Genomic DNA, 24702 nt, shown 5'->3' on the forward strand with positions numbered 1-24702 from the left:
GATTTGGAACCTGTGGGTCTGGCCCCTGAGGGGACCAGGTTCATAGAGGCTGGCCTATCGGCAGACGTGATAGAGACCTTACTCAGCTCCAGGGCTCCGTCTACGAGGAGACTGTACAGCTTCAAGTGGAATGTATTTTCCACTTGGTGCAGAGAACGTGAGGTGGACCCAGTTAACTGCCCAGTGGCTTCAGTGCTGGAGTTCCTCCAAGATCGTTTCTCTGCAGGGCTTACCCCGTCCACACTCAAGGTGTACGTGGCTGCCATTGCGGCTTTCCACACTCCTTTGGGTGATGGGCCTCTGGGTAGGCACCAGCTGGTTGTACAATTCCTCCGTGGGGCTCGGAGGATGAGGCCTGCGGCTCGGTCCAGAGTTCCAACCTGGGACCTGGCAGTGGTTCTCGAAGGATTGGCTGAGGCCCCCTTCGAACCATTGGAGTCGGCTGGACCAAAGGATCTGACCCTTAAGGTGGCTTTTCTCCTTGCCATTACCTCTCTCAGGAGAGTGGGAGATCTCCAGGCCTTGGCGGTAACGCCGACCTGCCTGGAGTTTGCCCCGGGAGGAGTAAAAGCCATCTTACACCCTAGGCCGGGCTACGTGCCTAAGGTGCCATCAAGGGTGGTCAGGTCATTGGTCCTGCAGGCATTTCATCCTCCGCCTCATGTGACGGCGGAAGAGGGGAGACTTCACCTACTCTGCCCGGTTAGGGCGCTCAGAGTTTATTTGGCGAAGTCTGCACAGTGGAGGAGATCACAACAACTGTTGGTGTGTTTTGGCTCACCTAAGAAGGGATTGCCTGCGTCTACTCAGACAATCAGTAATTGGATTGTCCAGGCGATTACCATGGCCTATCAGGTGCGCAGTTTGCCTTCACCTGTGGCCGTGAGGGCTCATTCCACCAGAGGCATGGCCTCTTCGGTGGCCCTTCTTTCTGGGGTCCCCTTGCAGGATATCTGCGAGGCGGCCGGGTGGGCTACCCCACACACTTTTATCAGGTTTTATAGCCTGGATCTCCCTACGACGCCTGGTGCTAGGGTGCTCCAGTCCTAGCTGTGCCCGGTTTCCGGCTTCACACTAGGGCAGGCGCTACCCTTCGGTGTGGCCTAGTGGGTACTCGTTCCCCAAAGCGTCGTCCCGATGCAGTGCGAGTTCCCTCGAAAGGGAACTGCTCGGGTTATGTATATAACCCTTGTTCCCTGAGAAGGGGAACGAGCACTGCATCCCGACGCCACACCTCGGCGCGCCTGGAGCGCATGCTTCAGAGCAATTACTACCGCCATTACGTTCCAGCTCCCCTTTTATACTTCCGGGTATGCCGTCACAATGACGTCATCACGCACGCCAATCGGATTGGCCTAGTTGGCATTCTGGTTTCAGATTCGCTGATGCTAAGGGAGCATCCCCAAAGCGTCGTCCCGATGCAGTGCTCGTTCCCCTTCTCAAGGAACAAGGGTTATATACATAACCCGAGCAGTTATCTCTGCTAAGCTTTCATATTCAGCACCTCTAACAGACTTTATTTACCATTAATGGGACGTTTTTGGCAGTGAATGGAGCTCTATAATGCAGATTGTTGTCACAAACCCAACAGACTGAGCTCCCGGTGCAGATCAAATAAAAAATGATGATCACATTTTATAGAGGATGGGCTCTGCTTTTTATGAATCATAAAGAGGTTATTCAAACAAAGACAGCCTTTCCAGGAATTTAGTGGGCACCAGTGTTTTGTACTGCTTGTCAAAGTTTAATTTGCACCCTACCAGCTATAAATGACTCCAGTAAAATGCAGTAGGCGAGAAGAGTGCTGGTAGCAGAAAACACTGGTACACACATGAACACACAGGCTTTTAAGTTCTTGGTTGGTTTCTCAAACCTCAGGGATTGCAAGGCATTCCTGGAGAACTTGGTCAGGATGGACCCCCAGGATCTATGGTGAGTTTTCTTCTCTATCCCCTGTCATTTCCACACACGGCTTTTAAATCACTTCAAAGTTTACTAGTCGGCTGTGCCTTAAGTTGAATAGCTTATTTGCAACCTGCTTGCAAGACAGTCATCCTCCTGGCTCCTATCTGATTTGCCAATTGTATTACCTACAGTACATTTAGAAAAACGTAATAAACTGAATCCATATTACATATTATTTTTCATAGTATTGAATTTGTTACACTGTGCATTCAGATCAGGGGATATGCTGTTAAATGTCCTATAATTCTCGACACGTCTGCCTTTCAATATCTAAAAGAGTTGAGGTGGTAGTCTCGAAGTTATACGTGTTCTGTTTTTAGCTTTACATTTCTATACAGATAAATGCATATGATTACATTTTAGACACATTCTACTCTTTCTCACAAAACAATGGAGCACATGAAAATAGAGAACAAAGCATATTTGGGTCTTTTGAATCAGCCATTGTTTGTTTAACTTGTCTTGTAAGACAGACTACAAAGCATACTTACAAACTTGAGTTCATCAGCTCAGACACAACAGTAGTTGTTTCGCAGGATTCAACTCTCGACCCCCGTTCAGCATTTTAGAATGATTTCTGAAGGATCATGTGACCCTGAAGACTAAAGTAATGGCTGCTGAAAATTCAGCTTCGTCTTCACAGGAATAAATTACATTTAAAAATATTTAAAATAGAAAACAGTTATTGTAATACATTTTCACAAAAGTATTTTTTTTACTGTATTTGTAGTTAAATAAATGCAGCCTTGGTAAGCATAATTGACTTTAAAAAAACGACTAAATTCACTTCACCGCTTTCAATTCTCCCCGCATACAAATACAAATAGTTTTGCCATTCCAACCGAAATGGATATTAATACAAAAATGGCTTCATAGCATACCCATTTACATTGTATTAGCATTCAGTTGCATGCTGGTGATTAATTTTGCCTTTTCAATGAGCTTGTTGTGAGCAGAGAGAAGGTTGAGAAACGTAATTAGACTAATGGACCCTATTTTAACGATTTGAGCACATGGTCTGAAGCGCATGGCGCAGGTGCACTTAGGGCGTGTCCGAAGCCACTTTTACTAGTTTAAAGACGGAAAAAACGGTCGGCGCACCAGGCGCATGGTCTAAAATGGTTGTACCTAGTCTCTTAATGAGTCTTGGGTGTGTTTTAAGCTTAGCGTGCAATAAACCAATCAGAGTTTCATCTCCCATTCCCTTTAAAAGCCAGTTGCGCTTGCACCATGACGGATTCACTATTTACATGGCGGAATTTGTAAGCAGAAAGACTGAACGCTTCTCCAGAGAGGAATCCTTTTATTTTTAATATTTAAAAATGTTTGTGTGCTGCTGCGCGTCCCTGTGTGTATAATAAGCAGAGTGTATGCACGTTATGCACCCGCCTTGAGGCGCATAAATATAGACACAAAAAATACTGCGCTATTGATTTTAGACCAGGTTTTTGTTGGTCAATAGCGCTGTCAATTTTAGCTGCCTTAAAAGCAACGTGCCAACAGACAGATGGACACGAGTTCGTTTGCTATTTAAACAACGTGGCGTTGGATGTGAAAATTATGACTGCGTCGGGCTGAAACTAGCAAAAAACACTTGTGTCGCTCCTAGCGTCGCATTTCGCCAGGTGTTGTATGATAGGGCCCAAAGTCAGGTTGGATGCCATATTGAATTTAACACAGATTAAAACGAGGCTGTGAGGGATAGACGTCTTGGATCATGTAATTTTCACAACTCTTAAAACTTTTTCAAAATACGTTTCATCAGCTGAACAATCAGTATGGAATTAAACAACAGTAATAGAATAACAGTATTCTATTCCTCACAACCTCGTTTTCATTCCTTTCAAAAAATGTATATGGCGCTACCCTGACTAAGGTCTGGAAGATCACTTCAGAAACTTAATACACATATACAAACACTGTTTTGTGATCTATTTGTGCATTGTTAAATCTGTACTGATGATTTTGTGTTTCGATGACAGGGTCTGCCTGGACGAGAGGGACCAATGGGCAGTCCAGGACCACCAGGAGAGAGGGTATGTTACGATTTATTTGTTTGCTCTCAAATAACTCCTATAACCAGGCTGCTGATTTTTCATGATGTTTTGGTATGTATGGTTATTTTTCTCAGGGTTTCGCTGGAAAGACAGGAGTGGAGGGACCGCAGGGCCCTGTTGGCATGTATGTAAGTGACCCCTCTACAGGGCTTTATAGGGATGAGGAGAATTATGCTTGAGGTTGATTTTTGGCATAGCCACCTAACTCTGTCATATTCTTTTAAGGGTTTTCCAGGAAATGTGGGAATGAGAGGAAGACCGGGCCATGCTGGAGACAGAGTAAAGACAAAATGCACTTTAACTATCCTGCATTAACCACAATGTCATTATATTATGCTGTTGTACATTACAGTTTTAATATAGGCTCCGTTCTTACCTGTAGTGGGCTGTCTGCCTCACAGTCTGCATAGGCTGCTGACCTATAAGGCAACATCCTAACCAAAATGGAACCTATAAATGACTGGAAACACTCAGCAGCTCTATTAACAGTTACTTGCTGCACTCAAACAATGTTCCTCATAAGAGATTTGACTAACCTCAAAGATGACTTTAAACAAAGTTTACATGCTGCTAAGCTACCATGATACACATGATGATACACAATTTTTATATATAAAAAAAAGGGACAAATCAATCAAAATATTATACTATTATAAATATAACATACTGCATCAAAATGCAATGTCATCAGTTTGCCTAAATTAGAACATAGAACGTTCAAATGTTTTACGCACCATTTACACATGGGTAGGGAGCAGGTGTAAATTTCTTTCGTACCAACTAACATTTTGAAAAAATTAATCCGAAAATTTTCGTGAATCCAAAAATTTACATCAGAGCGGCTTTACGAACGATTTATACACAAATTCGTTCTGCTCGTGTTTCATGAATGAGGCCCATTATTTCTTAGTACTGAATTATACAATATCGTTTTAGCGTCTATATCATGATGTGCGCATTCGCGATAGTCAGTCATATCGCAGGATGTGTAATGTCAAGTATAGCGATCATATAATCTGTACGGACCAGGCACCACGGTCCGAAACGTGATTCTTGCATTAATTGCAAAGTTTAAGCATCATAGAGCAAAGGTTTTAACTTGCATGTGTTTTAGGTCCTGTCAGTTTAAACATTCAAGCAATTAAAAAAAAACAGTTGCTTATGGCTTACATGAACGTAAGTATTTGAGAAAGACAATGGATGTGTGTAATTATATTGGATCCGTGCATTCAGCCTTAAGGCCCTTTCACACCGGACGAGTAACGAAAAAGCGAAGCGGAAGCGTGTGCGAATTGTTCGCGTCAAAACCATTCACATCAGCTGCGACGTGAGTTTGCGACGTCTGTGATGTTTCAGAGCTCCAACATTCCAAAACATTCGCGGCGACAGCTGAGAAAACGCGGACACTTCATCATCCAGTGAAGATGAGCTTTTAATTTTATTTAAAAGACAGAGAAGAAGGTTTTGGGTGCACCCAGTCTTAAAGAACAGAGAGTCTGAAGGGGAGTATGCTAATCTTGTACAGGAGCTAAAACTTTATCATGGCCGGTTCCGCACTTACTTCAAATGTCCGTGGGATAATTTGTGGAGCTTGAGAGAGACAGTAGCACTGCATCTGACAAACCACACACTTCAGGAACCAATCGATCCGGTGCAGGTGTGTTTCCAGTTGAGTCACAATGTAAAAATTTAAGTGCCACAATACTTGATGGAAACACATTCACTTTCCATAGTCGCGGACACAATTAGGTTAGAAAAAAATCAACGAGGTTTAACTCAAAAGGTTATGATATCGTTGTCTGTAGCCTACAGTGGGCAAACACATCTGCATCTTTACACCTGTACAGCTGTAATCTCATGAGAAATGCGATACCTGACAAGGGTAAATGTTGATTGAATGGCTAATGACATCAACTGGACATTTCGTGACCTTTGTTTCCTTGTATGTGATTGGTTTAAGCCTTTTCTGTCGCTGCGAGTGTTCAAAAAAATCGACATCGAAACTTAAAAAATAAACATTGTTTTTTCGCCGCAGCACATTCACATTCGGTGTGGAAGCACTCATTACACAAACAGCTGATCAAAAAATAAAACCATTGTGCGAATAATTTTACTTGTCAAAATCGCGTCCAGTGTGAAAGGACCTTTAAAGTGACCACAGCCTAATGTTCCTGCTGTGTCATTAATGTTAATCAAATGTCAAAATATGACGAGAAAATCTCTTTAGTAGCTGTAATAAAGATTAATTATATTTAATTTATACAGTGAAGACTATGCTGTTATTTTAAATTTGATTATTCAGTATTTGTAACGGAATACTGTATACCTGAAAACCTGAAAAACATAAAGCACTGTAAGTATTTTAATGATCAGCATCACTTCTTGAGTTTGTCGTTATTCAATCTGGGATTTTCTTATCCATTATAGGCTTAAAACAGCCTTCCTATTATGATGATAACTAAACATGTAGACAGCTCACTTTGGGTTAGATCAAAGTCGCATTGTTTTTAGTATTTTAATTGTCTTTTTAAAAATAATTTTATGTAAAAGAAGACATTGTTTTCTCATAGGGAGAGCCAGGTTTAAGAGGGCCTGCTGGACCACCTGGGAAGCCTGGGCCACCAGTAAGTGTGTGATGTATCTAGTACAAACACTTGGATCCTAAATCAAGCAGATCATTAGTATTTTATATTTCAACTACTTTTACCTTCATTTCTTTCATTCTATGGACAAATGTATTTCAGTTTCATGTTGTGGTGACTAATATTGTTAACCTTTAATGTGTGTTTTTTAGGGTCCCTCTGGTCCAGTAGGAGAAAAAGGCCTGCCAGGACCCCAGGTATATACCACTTCTCAAAGAAAATAAAATATCCTGACCTTGCTCATTCAGTGACATTGGATTTGTCATAAAGCAGTGCTGAAATTTTAAAGGCTTAATTTATTTCCTTCAATTGTAAACCATGGGTTACCTCTATGCAGGGCCGTCAGGGAGATCCCGGGCATCAGGGAACAGATGGGCCATGTGTGAGGACACAATCAGCTCTTTCATTTACATTATTTCTCTGTTTGGCTGTTCATTTTCAAACTTTTGATTTTGATTGATTGTCTGTATAGGGTCCTCCAGGACTTCAGGGAGTGAGTGGGGTCATTGGAAAACCAGGACCTAGAGGAAGTAAAGGACCCCCAGGGGCACCTGGGCCAAGCGGGCCCCCAGGTATTCCAGTAAGTGATAATTCTCCCTACCATACTTGATGATGGATTTTAAAAGCTTTGCTATATGAAAGATGTTGAAGGACATCACGATAAAATTGTTGCAAATCTTTCTTCAGGGTTCACAGGGGGAAAATGGAGTCCCAGGTGTTGACGGGATGAAAGGAGAAAAGGTGATTTCAAGTGATTTAAGAGATTTAAAGTATCTCAAATTGTGTTTCCTTATGAAATCACTAAAAGTTGCTATAAATGTACAGGGAATGATGGGCCCTCCTGGTGACAACGGGCCTCTCGGACTGGAAGGGCCACAGGTTAGATTGGCACTGCAAAAACTATTTGGTCTTTATGTTCAGTACAGAATAACAAACTAAAACATTAAAGGTGGGGTAGGTAAGTCTGATCTAAAACACTTTTGTCCAAATTTGTTTAAACTGTCTTTATATGTCAATACATAATTAAAATTTAAGGACTCTGAAAAAGAGAGTATAAAAATCGAGTGACTCTAGACTTTTTAATCTGCAATAAACACCGCTCATTATTTTCGTTCAGGGCCGAATCAAGTGATTGGCTTGGGCGACTGTCACTCTCTCTCGCTACCATGGCTACCGCCGCTTTTGCTACAGGATTTGCCCTGATGCGCGCACCCCAGTGTTGCCAAGTCGGGCTACTTCAGACACTGTTGCCGCGGCTGTTTTTCATGTCCGCGGGTTGAAGCGACCCCAATTATGTGATGTTTTGCCCCGGGATTTGCGAATTTTAGCAGGCAGCCCTACCAAGAAGACACATATTTTACCCCCCAAATGCGATTTTTACCGGAGAAACACGATTGGGCTTGTTTTGGGCTAGTTTTGAGTAGCAATTGGGCGGATTTTGTTGTGAAAACCTGGCAACCCTGGCGCACCCGTTTGAGTTCAAGAGGCTGTATTTCTGCTGGACAGGTAATCTTTCATTTTAATTATACATTTTTTTGGTTTATGTTTTCATGAAGCATGTCTCACTAGCACACGTAGCTGCCTAATATAGCTAACATAACATTACTTAGCATAAAGTTACAATGTTATACACTTAGCGAGCCATTAGTAGAGATGATAAATACTCGATATGCTTAGCTCAAGTTGATCGCTGTCGTGTTGAATTTCGCAAAATGTAACTTTAGATAACAAAATGCATGTGTAAAAGCTAGTACACCGCATCCAGGAACTTTTTTTAGAACTAGGTTAGCTTTAGCTACTACCCTCTGTCTAAACTCTTCTACCATGTTCACCGGGAACTTTACCTGCACGTTTATTTCGGCCCTTGGTTTGTTTTTATATACTCTACCAATGTTTACATCTTGTATCTGTGTGTGTCGTAGACACTGTGTTGTGTGTGTATTTTAAACTTTACCAGTATCGTTATTCTAGCTTGAGAGTGAGTACTAAAAGACATCTTATTTGTTTATATTCATAATGATAAAGTTAGATTTTTTATTACATGTGATTCTGACATGATGTCACTACATGCACTCCGCTCCTTCTTCTCCGCTCGTCTCAGGTAAATAATGCGTCTTCCAGCTGAGCAGTCGGCGTGGCGCGTTCATGTGTTTTGGGGGCGTGGCTTTGGAAAGAGCCCAGAAGGGAGAAGGTGGAGTGAATGGAAATAATGAGCTGTCTTTAAAACAGTCGTGAGAGGTCTACAGGCACTCAATTTTCATACTTTCTTTTTCAGAGTACTTACATTTTAATTATGTATTGATATATAAAGAAAGTTTAAACAAATTTGAAAAAAAAGTTTTTTAACCAAATTCTACCTACCCTACCTTTAAGCCATGTGGTGTTTTAATGAACCAGAGTAAAATCACTGTGACACACAGTGTCAAATGGTTATAGCTTTAATAAATAGGTGGAAACAGAGATAAGATGAAAGCTTTCTGACCTCTGTAGGGTCCAACTGGTCCGGTGGGTTTGGAGGGGCCTCCTGGAAGGAAAGGTGATAAGGTCAGGTGACAATTTACTGTCAATTATATGCATAAAATGATAGACAAAAGTAGTTTTTTCTTGTATCTTTTAACATTTATTTTCTATTGGCAGGGGGACAGAGGCCCCTTCGGAAAGCTTGGTCTTCAAGGACCAAAAGGAGACATTGGTCCTCCAGGTGCTAAAGGTCCAATCGGTCCACCAGGCCCAGCAGGCAATGAGGTGTGGAGATTCATTTCTTGATGTTGGCACAACTGTGCAATTTACCCCTAAAGTCATCTGTCTCAAATATGTCAGTATATCAGCCTCACTGTCTTACAAAAGAGTAATATTGGTGTTTTTCTCCTGATGAAGGGTGATGCTGGTCCATTTGGCGTTGCTGGCAACCCCGGCCCTAAAGGAGAAAAGGTCATTCATCTTTTACACCTATAGTGTCATTTCACTAGGGAAAATGCTGTTGTACTATATTTCTTTTTTTTCCCCTTAGGGTGATATTGGGCCACGAGGATTTACTGGTTTAGAGGGGCCGTGGGGAGACGTGGGGGAGCAGGGAGAGAAGGGGTTCAAGGGAGCCAAGGGCCAAATTGGACTGCAGGTGAGTGCAAATCAGCATTTCACATTATGTATTTCTTTGCATAACATTTTATTTACCCTGACGTGTTTTTTTTAAGTATCTCCTCTGTTTATCGTATCATTTGATGTACACCAATGTTCAAAAATTTGGGCTTTTTTGTATATTTTTATTCAGCAAGGATGCATTAAATTGATCAAAAGTGACAGTAACATTTATATTACAAAATATTTTTATTTCAAATGACAGCAAACAACTGTTTAAAACAAACTGTTTTCAACTTTGATGATAAATTAAATGTTTCTTGAGCACCAAATCAGAATATTTAAATGCTTTTTTTCAGTTTCACCATCACAGGAATGAATTGAAATTTTAAATATATTAAACTTATTTTAAAATGTAATTATATTTCACAATATTAGTGGTGTTTGTTACTGTACATTCGATCAAATAAATGCAACCTCTGTGAGCCATAAGAGACTTCTTTTGGAAGCTTTAAAAAAATCTTACTGATCTCAAACTTTTGAATGGTAGATATTTTTCCTAAATGGAAAGCGCTAAGATATGTGGTATGTTTTCATGGTATCTTTTTCCATCTAAAATGCATCATGGTATCCTGAATTTGTTATTGCATTTGTGTGTGATCTTTTGCTGTTTTTATGTCAGGGTGAGTCAGGCCTCATGGGTGGGATTGGACCTGCTGGCCTGAAAGGTGTAGAGGTGTGTAGTATCCTATTTTACTACAGTTCATCATACTTTATGATCTGTTTCACCTGAGAATGATTGACACCTATATTCCTGTTTGATATGGTCGTTACTGATAAACGGTTCCTGTTTTCTTTTATTTCAGGGTGGACCAGGCCATCCAGGGCTGGTAGGGCCAGATGGACCTCCAGGAAACAAGGTGCCATGTTTGATTGTTCACTTGGGGTGTCCAAAGTTCGGCCCGCCACGCATAATTTACCATCGTGCAGTTTCACAATGTTAACACAAGGTGACGGTACTGGATTTTAGGCCTGGGAAACATAACACGCCAAAAGCGTAACGAAACGGTGCTGCTTGTGCGCAGCGCAACTCGCGAGCTCTGACTCTGAACATGTGTTTACTTGCTGAGTGTCTCGATCACATGACCACTGACACAGCCAGTGAGAAGCGTTTTAGTTCGGCATAGAGGTCTCCTCTCCGGTAGAAGCTGCAAATCTCTCAGTGATTTAATTTAGTTGAAACAGCACTGAATTAATCAACAACACTAACGTGCAAATCAGGAGAAACACTGAGCCACAACGATCCAGTGAAAAGAATACTTTTCAACCAACAGTTCACCAACATTTATCATGGATTTACTGTGGTAACACTAACTGTAACAGTGGTATTTTGTCAGAATTTGTTATTAATGTAGACATGTATTAAATGAGTAAGAGGCCAAATTACAGAATTCTTTTGTCATTAGCTCACAGTTTTGTGCATTTGTATAGTAAATGTGTTTATAGACTAAATACCATAAAGCCATTCTCGAAATAGAAACAATATTATACATAATTTATTACAATATATTATTGTAGTTGTAACTAAACTAAAATTTCACCCTTTAAAAATGAGGTTGTTAATTTTTACAGATACTGTTTGTGTATTGAATTTACATATGTGTCCCATCTCAAGCTACCCTACTGTCAGCTCAAGCTTTTGTCAAGTCTGTCATGTTTCCAAAAAACATAACATGTAGCTAACACTACATTGCATTATATTTATATATATATATATATATATATATATATATATATATATATATATATATATATATATATATATATATATATATATATATATATATATATATATATATATAATACCCTGACTTAGAACATCTTTGGATTTTTTTATTTTTTTTTATGGTCTAAAACTAAGTGTCTCTTTTAGGGAGAAGTTGGGCCGAGTGGTATACTTGGTGAGCCAGGAGATGCTGGACCTGAGGTTCTGATCCACTTGAAATAAAAATACATTACTATATATTAATATATTCTGCAAAGCTCATACCATGGAACATTGCTTATTTACATTGCTTTGGATGTCAAAAATCTTGCTGCTTTATTTATGTTCTCATTATTCAAATGTGATGTGCCTCAGGGAAGTGCAGGTCCCAGAGGTGTGCGAGGTGACACAGGAAAAGCAGGCACACAGGTAAAGATAATTTGTTCATATTTATTTTCTTCTCCCAGATGATAGCTTATTCTTAGGAACAAGGGGAAACAATCAATGTATTTTATCTCAGAATAACTGATTCATGATCATACCTTGAACCTACAGGGTGGTGTTGGATCAGTTGGTCCCCAAGCTCCTTTGGGCCCTAAAGGTCTCCCAGGGCCTGAAGGGGAGAAAGGAGACCCAGGAGATAAAGGAGAACCAGGGGTGGAGGTGAGCTTATAATGAACTCCACTGAGATGGAAACTCATGATTGCTTCTTTAAATTGACCATCAATAAATCTACTACATGTTCAAAATGAAGCAATCTCTCCCCTTTAGGGGCCAGATGGGCATCAAGGCATACAAGGGCCACCAGGACTGCTTGGTTTGGAGGTAAAGACCTTTAAAACCCATAATATTGCATTTAAAAGTTGTTCATTCAGTTGGTGTGGCATTTGGGGCTTGGCTGTATATAGAAATACAATACGTGTTTGATTAACCCAGTTAAATCAATTCAAATCTACTACCTTAGGGTCCACAAGGTGAGACAGGGGAAAGGGGCTCACCAGGCCTACCAGGAGATCAGGTCAGTGCTCAGTGAGACAAAAGTGTTAATTTACAGCAAAGAGACAGCTAATTTAACTATGCCTTTGTTTCAACTCTGCTTGCTTAATCATCAGACCTTTTAATGAGTTTTGATTGTTGCAGGGACGAATTGGTAACCCAGGACCTGAAGGAAAAGAAGGCATTAAAGGAGAGAAGGTAAGGTCGCAATGTTCTTTTCTTTGTCTTAATCCCTGTCTGCTATCTAAAATAAAAGTTCTTCCTCTATGCCTTTGTCCTTGCTCTCAGATTTGAGAACTGTCTTTAAGCATACAGATTTCCCAGGACTCTTATCTGTAATTTAATTTCAAATTTGAATTTGGTTATTGATGCATTTTTAGGGAGCTCAGGGCAAAGATGGAGCACCTGGAAAAATGGGTCACATTGGACGGAGGGTAAGATGTGATATGACCGCAAATATGCCTTTAGTGCTCTCTTAGATTCTATTAAATGTTTCCAAATCTCTAAGTAAATGACAAAGAAGTTTTGTGACATTATATATTTGCATGAATATACTTATAGGTTATTTTAGACATTTATGTCATAATGCATTTATCAAATTGTGGTGATTATGATTGATAAACTGATATGTTTTACATCTAAAGGGTAAAAGAGGCAAGGCAGGGTTGAGGGGGACCAGAGGACCAAGAGGAGAAAAGGTTGGTATCAACATGGCAATTAAACACATGGCAAGCTTAATTCTTGAATCCCATGGCTTTAATTGGACACATTAGGTATTCCCTTCTTGGCTTCTCCTTGTCCAATAGGGAGAGAGAGGAGATGTAGGCGAGAAAGGACTTCCTGGATGGGGGGGAAGTATGGTAAGATTGATACTCCTGGTCAGAACAGTCCATTTCAAAACTGTCACATCTATTGGATTAAATAACATTGTGTGAATGAATAAAATAGGACAATATTAAGATGTTTGATGCTTGACAGGGAATCCAAGGGGTGAGTGGAGAGCCTGGGGAGCAAGGTGTCAAAGGAGCAGAGGTGCTTTTAAAAATATACTCAGACATGTTTCTTTTTGTACCTTAGAAATGCATTCTTAATATTAATTCCTTAACCTGTCCATAATAGGGTGAGAAGGGGGATCAAGGACCTCTTGGTCCACCAGGGAGAGATGGCTTGAAGGTATGTTGTATCTCAAGCACATCCAATGAGTCTCCAGTAAAGCCCATTCAGTTATCTTATAAAAAAAAATATTTGTTCTCTTTAGGGGAGTCTGGGGCCTCTTGGTCCTCCCGGACCCCCAGGACCAAAGGGGGATCAGGTAAGAGTCAAAACATCTTGAGAACACAATTTTTTAGTTTTTAATATAATACATGCACAAGTCATGCCTTATTCTTAGATAGCTCTCATCTCTTTTTCCCTCATTTTTAAGTTGCTTTGGTTAAAAGCAACTGCTATATAACTAATTATGAAATTCATATACTTTTCCTAAAGGGCAATATTGGTCCTGCTGGGCCTAGAGGTACACCTGGAATACCTGGACTACCGGTGAATATGTCTTTTTTTTTATGTTTCTGCATTTAAACTAATAGCAAACTGTGCCTTTTTAAACTGTAGCCCAATTTGTATTAACACATCTGATTCAGATGCATTTGCATTAGCTCTGTCCTTTCAAGATATGGAAACATGGTAACTTCATTTTTAATGACACAGGCAAGGACAGTGAAGTGCTTTATCGCATTTTTCCTTTCTTTCCCCTGGATGAGCATGAATATCATTTATAATTCTCTTTTATCTCCTCCACCCTGCAGGGCTTGTTTGGAGACAAGGTATGAAATGTAATTTCCAAAGCTTTCTTTAGTCATCAGGTTAAAAGGCAATGTTCCAGATTAAACAACGTAAAAATACATAAAATAATTTTCACATTTATTTTAAACATTTATTTACAGTATATGTTAAATTAAAAAATTTAAGTTTTGTATATCAGTTGAATATCTCTGGTCATTTTTAATTTTAGGGACCTAAGGGATTTCAGGGTCATCCTGGCCCCGTTGGAAGAAGGGGCTTGCCGGTATGTTGCCAGATACTCTTTACAGTGTTTTAACAATATGAAAACAGTTTTGATAACAGAAACTATTTCTGTGTTTGTTTGATTATTTTAGGGTCCACCAGGGCCAGCAGGACCTGCTGGTAATACTGTGAACCTGACCATGACCCAGATCAAGGCAAGTTGTTTAATATTGTACTGGCCCTTTTCTCTTAAATACATCCCTGATCATTTAAAACCAAAGGGATAGTTCACCAAAAAACTAATTACCCCATGATTTACTCACCCTCAAGCATCCCATGTGTATATGACTTTCTTGTTTTCTATGAAAAAGTGCATCCATACATCCTAAACGTACTCTACACGGCTCCAGGGGGTTAATATAGGCCTACTGAAGCGAATCGATGGGTTTATGTAAGAAAAATATCGATGGTGTATGAAAGAATAAAGACATATACACCTAGGATGGCTTGAGGGTGAGTAAATCATGGGGTTATTTTCATTTTTGGGTGAACTTTTCCTTTAAAGCCTTGTTCACACAGCACTTGCAGATGCCACATAGTTCAATGTATGCACTAAAATTAGCATATTTTGCAATAGTTTGCCCAAAAAAATGCCCTGGCTCTTCCAAGCTTTATAATGACAATGAATGGCAGCCCAAACTAGAAAATGCATTATAAAAGTATTCCACATGGCTCCGGTGGTTAATAAAGGCCTTCTGAAGTGAATCGATGGGGTTCTGTAAGAAAAATATCCATATTTAAAACTTTATTAAGTAAAATATCTAGCTTCCGTCAGACCGCCTTCCGTATTCAAAGTTCAAAATGCTTAAGCTACGTCTGACGTCATCGACGCACAAGTTACTTTTTTTTTTCATAAGTTGAATACGGAAGGCAGTCCACCGGCAGCTAGATATTTTACTTTTTAACGTGTTAAATATGGATATTTTTCTTACTTAAAAACCCATCGATTCGCTTCAGAAGGCATTTATTAACCCCTCAGAGCAGTGTGGATTACTTTTATAATGGAAGGATGCTTCAATTTTGGGGCTGCCATTCTCTCCCATTATAAAGCTTGGAAGAGCCAGGATATTTTTTAATATAACTCTTTGTAATTGTATTCGTCTGAAAGAAGAATGTCATACACCTGGGATGGCTTGAGGGTGAGTAAATAATTTTTGGGTGAACTATCCCTTTAAGTTGGACTATTCAGACAGAGACGCATTGCCAAACAAGATATTCCTAGCCACCTAGAAATGTGTATTTAAAAAAATATGATTTCATGTTTTTTGTGATTTTCTACGTTTTAAAATGTGATTTTTTTTTTTTTTTTCAGTAATTTATCTTTTTTATTTTCATGATTCAGACAATTATATAAATAATATTTTTATTTTAAATTTGAATTAAGGTAATACTGTGTTTTGTACTAATATAATCAAATAAATTACAATAAAATACATAGTAAGTCTCTTTGTCTTACTTTTTCATCTCCAATAGGACCTGATGTACAGTTCAGACAAGCCCAATTACCCTCTGATTCAGACACTGCTGGACTCTCTGTACCATGACCTCCAGCTGCTGGTGGACCCTCCGGACGGCAGCAAGCAGCACCCAGCCTCTACCTGTCTGGAGCTGTGGCTGTGCCATCCCAACTACACCAGCGGTCAGAGCCCTACCTCTTCCTTTCATCTTTTCCTATCTTTCAAAGACATTTATCTGTTTGTTCATGTTCTCCTTTGTGCTGTCTTTTAGAAATCTCTGTATTACAGTTGTATTTTTTTCTCTGAAAAAGTCGTTGTGTTTATGGAGTTTTAGGGTGCTTTCACACTTCGATTGCCTGGACCGATCCAGAGTTCGATTGCTCCCCCCTTCCCCTGCTCCAGCTGGACTGTGTTCATATTATATTATTTGGGTCCGAACCAGGGTTCGTTTGCGTCATCAAAGCAGCAGCTGTTTATCTGGTTGCTTAGTAACGACAGCGAGCGTGAAGGCGGCAAAATGCATAACGTTGCTCACCTCACTTTTATATTTTTGTTTTTGAACCGTTGGTTTTGTAACCAAAGCTTCAGTACGTAATGGCCCTTGCGTCTATCTGCTGCGAATGTACTGCAAATGCTCTAAAGAACGCTGAAGGCGAGCAGAAATGAGATTTACAGCTCTCTGCTTGCAGTACATCAGTCACGCTCGCCAGGAAAATGAGTGAAACTCACACAAACACACATTTTTATCAAATCATACATTATTAATAAGGGTTCACTTCCACAATTTAGTACGATTGCATTCACATCAGCAGCAAACCGTACCGGAGTTCACATGAACCGAACCCCAGACCACCTTTCTAAGCGGAATCAGGTACAGTTCGCGGGTGCGCACCCGAGTTCGGAAGACCGCATTCACATCATCCAACAAACCGAACTCTGGCGTCAATCGAACCTGGGTGCGCACCAAAGTGCTTGTGTGAAAGCACCATTAAAATCTTTTGAAATGCACACACCATCTCTGGTGACACAACAAGTATACGGTGTCGTGGAGAAAAGTCTTCTCAATCTTGCAAAAGTAATGCTCAAGATGCAGAGTTCCAGAAATCAAAATAAGACTTTATTGGACAAAGCAACAAAGCAGAGATGCCTGCAGGACATCCGACCATCTCACTCGCAACTCACACTTTTTACAGCTTTAACTACTGATCTCATTTGCAGGTGCTCTCCTCCCTTTTCTCTTCCTGGAATCTCTCCAACACTTTTGGCGCAGTTACTTCATTAATTGGCTGCCAACTAGTTAAAAACATATTTTGATTGTCCCACAAAGTGATTATTCAGTGTTTTTGCCTCATTATTTTTATCAAGAGAACATGTTGAAGGCCATGTGAACCAAAAGAGCAACTTGGTATCAGTGCAGATGCCAACCGCAGTCAACTTCAGCTAAAATCCCATTCTTTCCCGTGTGATTTCTCTCACAGTCATGTAGGCCATGAGGTCTTCAAAACATATCTGGATTTTATTGTATTCAAACTACTTCTACAATAGTTTTCTATGGGATAAATCAAATATTTCATCAGCAGCACTAAAGAGAGGTGCAAATGAGGTTCAAAATGTTATTTCGCACATCCAATGTTCAGTTAATTCAGCTGCTTTACTAAAATAAGAAGTAAGGAGTGTCTGTGTACTATGAAGGATACTGTACGTTACAAAAGTCATAAATACTACATTTGTAACTGTTTCAGGTTTCTACTACATTGACCCAAACCAAGGCAGTCCTTTAGATGCTCTTTTGGCCTACTGTAACTTCTCAGATTCAGGAGCAGAGACCTGCCTTCACCCCAGAGATGCACACGTAATGTTCTACCTAACACTTCACTAGTGTGTATCTCTTTTGTCAAACAACATCAAAATGTTATTATTGCTCTTTCAATTTCCACAGCTGCCCATAAGGACTTGGCTGAATGACTTGGGGAATAACAGCAGGTTCTACTGGATAAGTTCACTGGAGGGAGGTTTTAAAGTAAGTAGTACTTTCGGTCTGTGAAAAGTTTTACTTCCTGTTTGATCAAAGTTTGTGATCGACAAAAAGGTAGTCTGGCTGTGGGATAGCTCACCAAAAATGAAAATTCACAGAGCTTGTAGACTTACAGACTCTCGACTTTGGCTAAAATAAAATGAAATAAAAATTTAAAAAAGTTGAGTGATGTGATGCTGATTAAATGAAGACAGTTCTTTTAATGCTTTAACATCTTTAATGTATTGTCCAGGTTAATAGCCGCTATTAATGTTGTTCTTATTATCCCTAAAATGATTGCTCTTTTATGTTCAGTTTTAAGGCCTGTTGTTGCACACAGTGAATTGCCTGTGTCCTTCAATTTTATCCTCAAAACCCATCTGTTCATCTTTGGTCAGTTTGAGTATCCAGCCCTCAGTGTGGTTCAGCTGCGGTTCCTACGACTCCAGAGCAACAGAGCAGAACAGAGAGTGACGTACTCCTGTTACCCTGGACACCGACTGGGCCAGACACAGCGACAGGTCCAGTTCCTCACAAACGCCGTGAAGCAGAGCTATTTAGGAGCATTACAGGATTGTGTGGTACGTGGTGTCTAACAGCACTGAATAAAATCAGTTTTATCACATTAACGCAGGTGAATAATTTGAAGAATCATTCATTGCAGTAGTGAATCAATTTATTTAGCTGTATTGTACACTAATGTCCGTATTCACAAAATATTTCATCTTACCACTAAGAGTTCTCCTAAATGGCAGTAAAAGTTCTTAGTTACGAGTTTTCTCTTAAAACCTATTCACAAAGCTGCTGAGAGCAACTTTTACTAAGGAATAGAGAGGAGTCTTAAGCTAAGAGTAAGGGCGGGGTTGACCTCGATGATGTCATCATGCTTACTAGCTATGACCACAGTGATTGGCTGATAGGGGAGGGGTCTCTGTCAGTGATTTAAAGGTGTCATGAACTGGCTTTTTTTTATTTTTGTACACTGTTGTCTGAGGTCAACTTATGATGTTTGTGTGGTTTTTACATTCAAAAACATCATGATGAATAAGTAATAGGCTATTTTCTGCCTTGGTTTTGAGGCTTTCTGAAAAACACTCGGATTTGATGGGCGTGCCACACTGAAGACTTGGAAGTAAACGCCCACGGCTAGGATTGGATAAGATTTGCATATTTAATGAGCTTCAGTCAGTCCATATGGGTATCGTCTGGGGAAATGCTCTGAGGACTCGCAAAATATCAAACAAACACAATGATTAAATCACACACACTCGCAGACACACACACACTCACTCACTCGCTTGTGCGAACACACACACACACTCGCCCAGACACACTCGCTCACTCGCGCGGACACTCACTCACTCACATCGCGTGGACGCGGAGATGCAATCAATAGATTTCAAACGATCTGTAATGTTATGCAAAAAAAACATGTTTTAGCCTACTCACATAAGTGTGTGTTCAGAAGGAAGCTTATGCAGGGACTGCAACACCATGTTTATAGCTTGGTAGCGATCCTTAGTTCACGAGTCGGTGGGCGGGGCTACAGAAGCATATTTATCTGTAGAGGCGGCATCTAAGTCCTGTTACGCAAGAGGTCCGCATATTCTGAGAGCTCTCGTTTTCTGGGCCTGGTGTCTATAAAAGCTTTTCTTTAACTAACAAGGAAGTTTTCAGCTCTGAAACTTACAGGATATTCTTATATTACCATGACCTTTTATATATCAAAAGCTCAAGGGAAAGTTGATTTCTCAGTTCATCGCCCCTTTAATTATAGAAATATTTTGTTGAACGAGGTTTCATGTTGCTATATTCAAATAAAATGTTTAAAATAAGAATGTTGCCATATTCAAATAAAGATTTTAAAAAGTAGGCCAAGTGTCACAAATTAAACTAGTATATGTTCAGCTAATTGTCAGCCTCTTACATGTCAGCCTTTCGAGAAATTGCAGAATTCAAGCAAAAATTATGTTTTATAAACAAAGTTCGTGAGGAGCATGTTCAAATGGTCTATCTAATATATACACAGCCGATAGCCGACTCGCCTAGTTACCTCGACAGTTTTTTGCATCCCTATATTCGATCATTTGTAAGTGTGAACTCATAAAAACAACTGCCACAGGTAATCTGACATATTTTTTTATTATTAAAGATACATTTATTATCACTTTTGCCTCAATGTTGTATAGTGTCTTTGGGTGGATTGCGGCAACATCCAGTAGGATTGTTTAATGATTTGGTCTTAGTGACTTCGGAGTCCTCTTGACTACTCCTAGCGTTTCATGGATTTAGGAGCTAGTTTTAGTGCTAAAATGCTTTGTGAAATACTCTTAAAGGCCTGTTCACACCGGGACGATTTTCGCACGCGTTTATCGCCGACGTTTAACGCCTCGGGACTAAACAATGGGTGCCAATGTGAGTGTTCACACCGACGCGCAAAACGCCAGGCGTAAAAGCGTCATTTTTAAAAAAACGCCTCGGGTTCGTTTTTTTATTTCGACGCAGCGCGTAAAAAACTGTCCGACCAATGAGATCGGCGCTTTTGTTCACGTGCCTGGAGCTGCTGAAGTGACAGTAAAACACGACTTGGTGGTGCTCAAGCACAAAACGGTCTTGCCGAGCACACATTGATACGACGAAGAAGTAGTAAGTAGACAAAGAAGATGAACTGCTAATGCTGCTTGCCAGTTAGCAAAAAGTGTGTGAATGGTTTTGTCCATATACATAATATGTCTATGGTTTTGGCAAGCACGTAAATACTGTCTCTCTTCTCCTTCTGTGTGACAAGCGAGTGTCAGAAGCTTAAAGTGCCACAGCACCATCTTGTGTACCGGGAGCGCATCGACTGAATGTGCATGTTCACTCGGCGCAGCGCCAGTGAAAATCGCTTGGGTGTGAACACTGAAGACGCGCCGAAAAACGGCACGAAAAACGCTGGCGATAAGCGCGCGCGATATTCGTCCCGGTGTGTACAGGCCTTTAGAGCAAAAATCTAGGAGTCCTAAAATAAGGACTGACATGCCCATTATTTTTAAGAGTTTCTCCTAAATCGGCGAATTAGGAGCTACTTTTAGCCTTAAGATGTTTTGAGAATATGGCCCCAAAAGTCTATATCATTTTAGTTTTTTTTTGTTTTTGAAAGAAGTTTCTTAGGTTCACCAAGGCTGCATTTATTTGATCAAAAATACAGTATTATTGTGAAACATTATTACATTTTAAAATAATAACTAAATTTTCTATTTAAATATATTTTAACATGTTATTCCTGTGATGATAACGCTGAATTTTCAGCATCATTACACCAGTCTTCAGTGTCGCATGATCCTTCAGAAATCATTCTAATATGCTGATTTGGTGCTCAAGAACCATTTCTTATTATCATCAATGTTGGAACAGGTTGTGCTGCTTAATACTTTTGTGGAAACAAGACAAAAATGTAGGGCTGGTTTTGATTTTATCCTTTGAGAATTGATTGGATTGGGAAAAGTAGGTGTAGAAAGCCTGCCCTGAATGTAAGCTTGCTATTGGTTTACGTTAGGGATTTTTGTCAGTTGAACCCCTTGGACCTTACATATTTACCTAACGTCTCCCTGAGGTTTGAAATTAATATTTAAATAATTTAACAACACATTCGCATGTGCACGATTCTCTGATGTCTATTAATGTACACATGACATGCAGGTAAACAAAAAACGTGCACTTTATTTTACAGTGTGCGCATTTACGTGTACTTACTTTAGTATACTTACCTAAGAAAGTACTGGGTAACATAAGGTAACTACATGGATTAAGGTTAGGTTCAGTGTTAGTACCTAATTATTACCCAGTTATTGTAATTACCTACTATAATAAGTACACAGTATGTGCATGGGGAACAGGACTGTAAAATACAGTGCTACCATTTTTCTAAAATCTTTTTTTATATTAAAATATATTTTTTAAGTGACTTAATTTTGAATCATTTTTAAATGATATTTAATTTTAATATCCAATGACATCCAAGTGGAAAAGTTGTGACTCTCTGTTTGACTGACCAATGGAAACCTTTAACAGCAACCATTTTAAAACCCTTTGTGTTTGTTTGGTGTACCAGTCTGCAAAGGAAGTGGATCCCGGACCCCGTGAGTCTGTGTTTCAGTTCGAGGACATGGACCTGCTTCCTCTACATGACATAGGAATCTTTGGGAACAGCAGTCACGAGTTTGGCTTCACGATCGGCCCGGTGTGCTTCAGCTAGAGACACTGAATGATCCCGTGTGTTTACCCCGAAATACAAGCAACTAAGAGAAGAAAACAGAACACACTGAAGAAGCACGTGGCATCTACGGCTTGTGGGAAAGGAAATACTCTACAAAGTCCTTTAGACAGTGACAGTGTCCTGTCTTTCCTGGTGCTGCCGGAAATGGACAATATCCTTTTTTTTTGTTTACAGGGACTTATGGCTTTGTAATTGATGTACTGTTTTATACCTAATTTTATTTGATTTAGCAATGTTTTAATCACTAGCTGGTCTTGTAATAACGTTGTAGATGAAGCTTGGATCGCATCAAGTGTATTGACAGGGTTCTGACGTGACCACTATGTGGTTGCATGGTCCAAGTTTCAGCTGTATACTACTTAATCATGTGCAAATGGTTACCATGGATTAACCATTAATTATTATAAGACTTTGCGTTATAAGGCAATATAAGTGCATACTTGGAGTGTATAAATGACACTTTTTTTCCCCCTCTCATCTAAGTGTCTAACTTGAATTTTAGGACTGATATAAACAAAGCGTCCCAGTGAGGACACCGCTAACCTTCCCATGAGGTTTGAATATCAGGAAGTCTGTGCTACCTTTCTGTTTTCTCTGTTCATGTCATGGTTTGATTTGATTTCTTGGTTGAATAATGTTCAAATATGTGCATAGGTGGTTTATGGGTGCTAATATTTACGATACAGCAGTAATAGTTGTTTCAAAAAGAGAAGAAGAATACTAACCGCAGCAAATACATGCGTGTGATCTAATGTGCCTTATGGGTGTGAGACTGAAATTCAATGCACATGCTACAAGTCATAGAGATACAGTGTCCTTTAGTTCACATTTACTGTATGTAGGTCTCAGGGATCACTTACGTTAACAAATATGACATAAATGTAAGAAAATACACAAATGATATTGGTAAAATAGGTTGAGAATAATCAAACAAGCCAGATTTAAGTATCATTCAGCATTGCTTCAAACTCAAAGCACATTTTAAACCACATTGAATTTAGGCACAGGTGCTTTATTTTGTTCAATTACATTTTGTAATGTATATTGTGTTTTCTATGTATTTGTGGTGACATCGTAAATCACATGCTGGTCATCTGTTTGAGTATCAGCTATAACAAAGTGCATTAATAATGTATCATTTAAACCGTGTTGAACAATTTTGTATCGTTGTTTGAAACACGAACGTTTCTTAAAAAAAGGTTTGTGAAGTTGTGTTTTTCCCTATTCAAACAAGCATGCTAATGAGCTAAGTATCGTCTTTTGTCTGTAATTATGTTCTGAAATCAGTCGGTAACGTCCATAAATTTGTGTGGAATGGGATGAAGTGGGAAATCTCTTGCACACTGTAGCTATGCCTAAACGGATCTGGTCATGATAATGCAATGGAAAATGTCAGATTGCATCCTGACATAGTCATCCTAATATATAAATATCATGGGGAAAGGAGTGTTATCAGTCCCAGAAAAGTAAGTCCCTCAGTAAAGTGTTCCTTTCTTTTCACTCCTCCCTTGTATTAGTCATCAATCTACTTATTATATGCTTATTTACAGTAGCCTGCTTAAAAGACAATTCAACTCTTATATTTAAGTGTATCAAAATACATAATTTACAATATTACTACATACTTTTCAGTATATTATATTATTATATTCAGCGGTTTGGATCGCCAAAGTCACGTGATTTCAGCAGTTTGGCGGTTTGACACGCGATCCGAATCATGATTCGACTCGCTGATTCATAACGCTTCGAAGCTTCATGATGCTGTGTTTTGAAATCGGTCATCACTATAAGTCGTTATTTAGGTTTTTTTGCACACAAAAACTATTCTCGTCGATTCATAAAGTTATTGTAGAACCACTGTAGTGAGATGGACTTTGTAACGACGTCTTTAGTACCTTTTATGGGTATTGAGAGTGTAAAGACCATTGTGCCAATGGAGGCCTTTCTGGGCCATCGGATTTCAACTAAAATATCTTCATTTGTGTTCAGAAGATGAACGGAGGTCTTACGGGTGTCGAATGACATGAGGGTAAGTAATTAATGACAGAATTTTCATTTTTGGGTGAACTTACCCTTTAAAAGACAATTCAACTCTTATATTTAAGTGTATCAAAATACATAATTTACAATATTACTACATACTATTCAGTATATTATTGCATTTTATTTATGGAGTAATTATATATTAGGATAATTGGTAACACTTTACAATAAGGTTTCATTAGTTAACATTGGTTAATGTATTAACTAACATGAACTAACCATGAGCAGTACATTTGTTACTATATTAGTTAAGATTTTAATAAAGTATTAGTAAATGTTGAAATTAACATTAACAAACATTAATACACGCGTTATACGTGCAGTTAATGATTAGTTCATGTTAACTACCAGTAATGAAATCTTGTT

At 39.4% G+C, this 24702-nt stretch overlaps 1 protein-coding gene across 1 annotated transcript in view; it reads left to right on the forward strand.

Moving 5' to 3' along the window:
• Positions 1 to 23496, forward strand: part of LOC307137581 (uncharacterized protein) — an 85049-nt gene extending 61553 nt beyond the window's left edge. The window contains exons 32-68 of the mRNA XM_079835332.1: positions 1879 to 1932; positions 3948 to 4001; positions 4097 to 4150; positions 4248 to 4301; positions 6593 to 6646; positions 6817 to 6861; positions 7002 to 7046; positions 7137 to 7244; positions 7352 to 7405; positions 7490 to 7543; positions 9155 to 9208; positions 9302 to 9409; positions 9542 to 9595; positions 9675 to 9782; positions 10425 to 10478; positions 10609 to 10662; positions 11676 to 11729; positions 11883 to 11936; positions 12063 to 12170; positions 12279 to 12332; positions 12472 to 12525; positions 12648 to 12701; positions 12884 to 12937; positions 13148 to 13201; positions 13310 to 13363; positions 13482 to 13535; positions 13623 to 13676; positions 13762 to 13815; positions 13989 to 14042; positions 14306 to 14323; positions 14512 to 14565; positions 14657 to 14719; positions 16038 to 16203; positions 17764 to 17873; positions 17961 to 18041; positions 18434 to 18616; positions 22129 to 23496. Of these exons, the coding sequence (XP_079691458.1) occupies positions 1879 to 1932; positions 3948 to 4001; positions 4097 to 4150; positions 4248 to 4301; positions 6593 to 6646; positions 6817 to 6861; positions 7002 to 7046; positions 7137 to 7244; positions 7352 to 7405; positions 7490 to 7543; positions 9155 to 9208; positions 9302 to 9409; positions 9542 to 9595; positions 9675 to 9782; positions 10425 to 10478; positions 10609 to 10662; positions 11676 to 11729; positions 11883 to 11936; positions 12063 to 12170; positions 12279 to 12332; positions 12472 to 12525; positions 12648 to 12701; positions 12884 to 12937; positions 13148 to 13201; positions 13310 to 13363; positions 13482 to 13535; positions 13623 to 13676; positions 13762 to 13815; positions 13989 to 14042; positions 14306 to 14323; positions 14512 to 14565; positions 14657 to 14719; positions 16038 to 16203; positions 17764 to 17873; positions 17961 to 18041; positions 18434 to 18616; positions 22129 to 22272 (2583 nt within the window). The 3' untranslated portion in view covers positions 22273 to 23496. The remainder of the gene's footprint in view (positions 1 to 1878; positions 1933 to 3947; positions 4002 to 4096; positions 4151 to 4247; positions 4302 to 6592; positions 6647 to 6816; positions 6862 to 7001; positions 7047 to 7136; positions 7245 to 7351; positions 7406 to 7489; positions 7544 to 9154; positions 9209 to 9301; positions 9410 to 9541; positions 9596 to 9674; positions 9783 to 10424; positions 10479 to 10608; positions 10663 to 11675; positions 11730 to 11882; positions 11937 to 12062; positions 12171 to 12278; positions 12333 to 12471; positions 12526 to 12647; positions 12702 to 12883; positions 12938 to 13147; positions 13202 to 13309; positions 13364 to 13481; positions 13536 to 13622; positions 13677 to 13761; positions 13816 to 13988; positions 14043 to 14305; positions 14324 to 14511; positions 14566 to 14656; positions 14720 to 16037; positions 16204 to 17763; positions 17874 to 17960; positions 18042 to 18433; positions 18617 to 22128) is intronic.
• The last annotated feature ends 1206 nt before the right edge of the window (positions 23497 to 24702 follow it).

Source organism: Gobio gobio, assembly GCF_949357685.1.
Source record: "Gobio gobio genome assembly, chromosome: 14".
NCBI lineage: Eukaryota > Metazoa > Chordata > Actinopteri > Cypriniformes > Gobionidae > Gobio > Gobio gobio.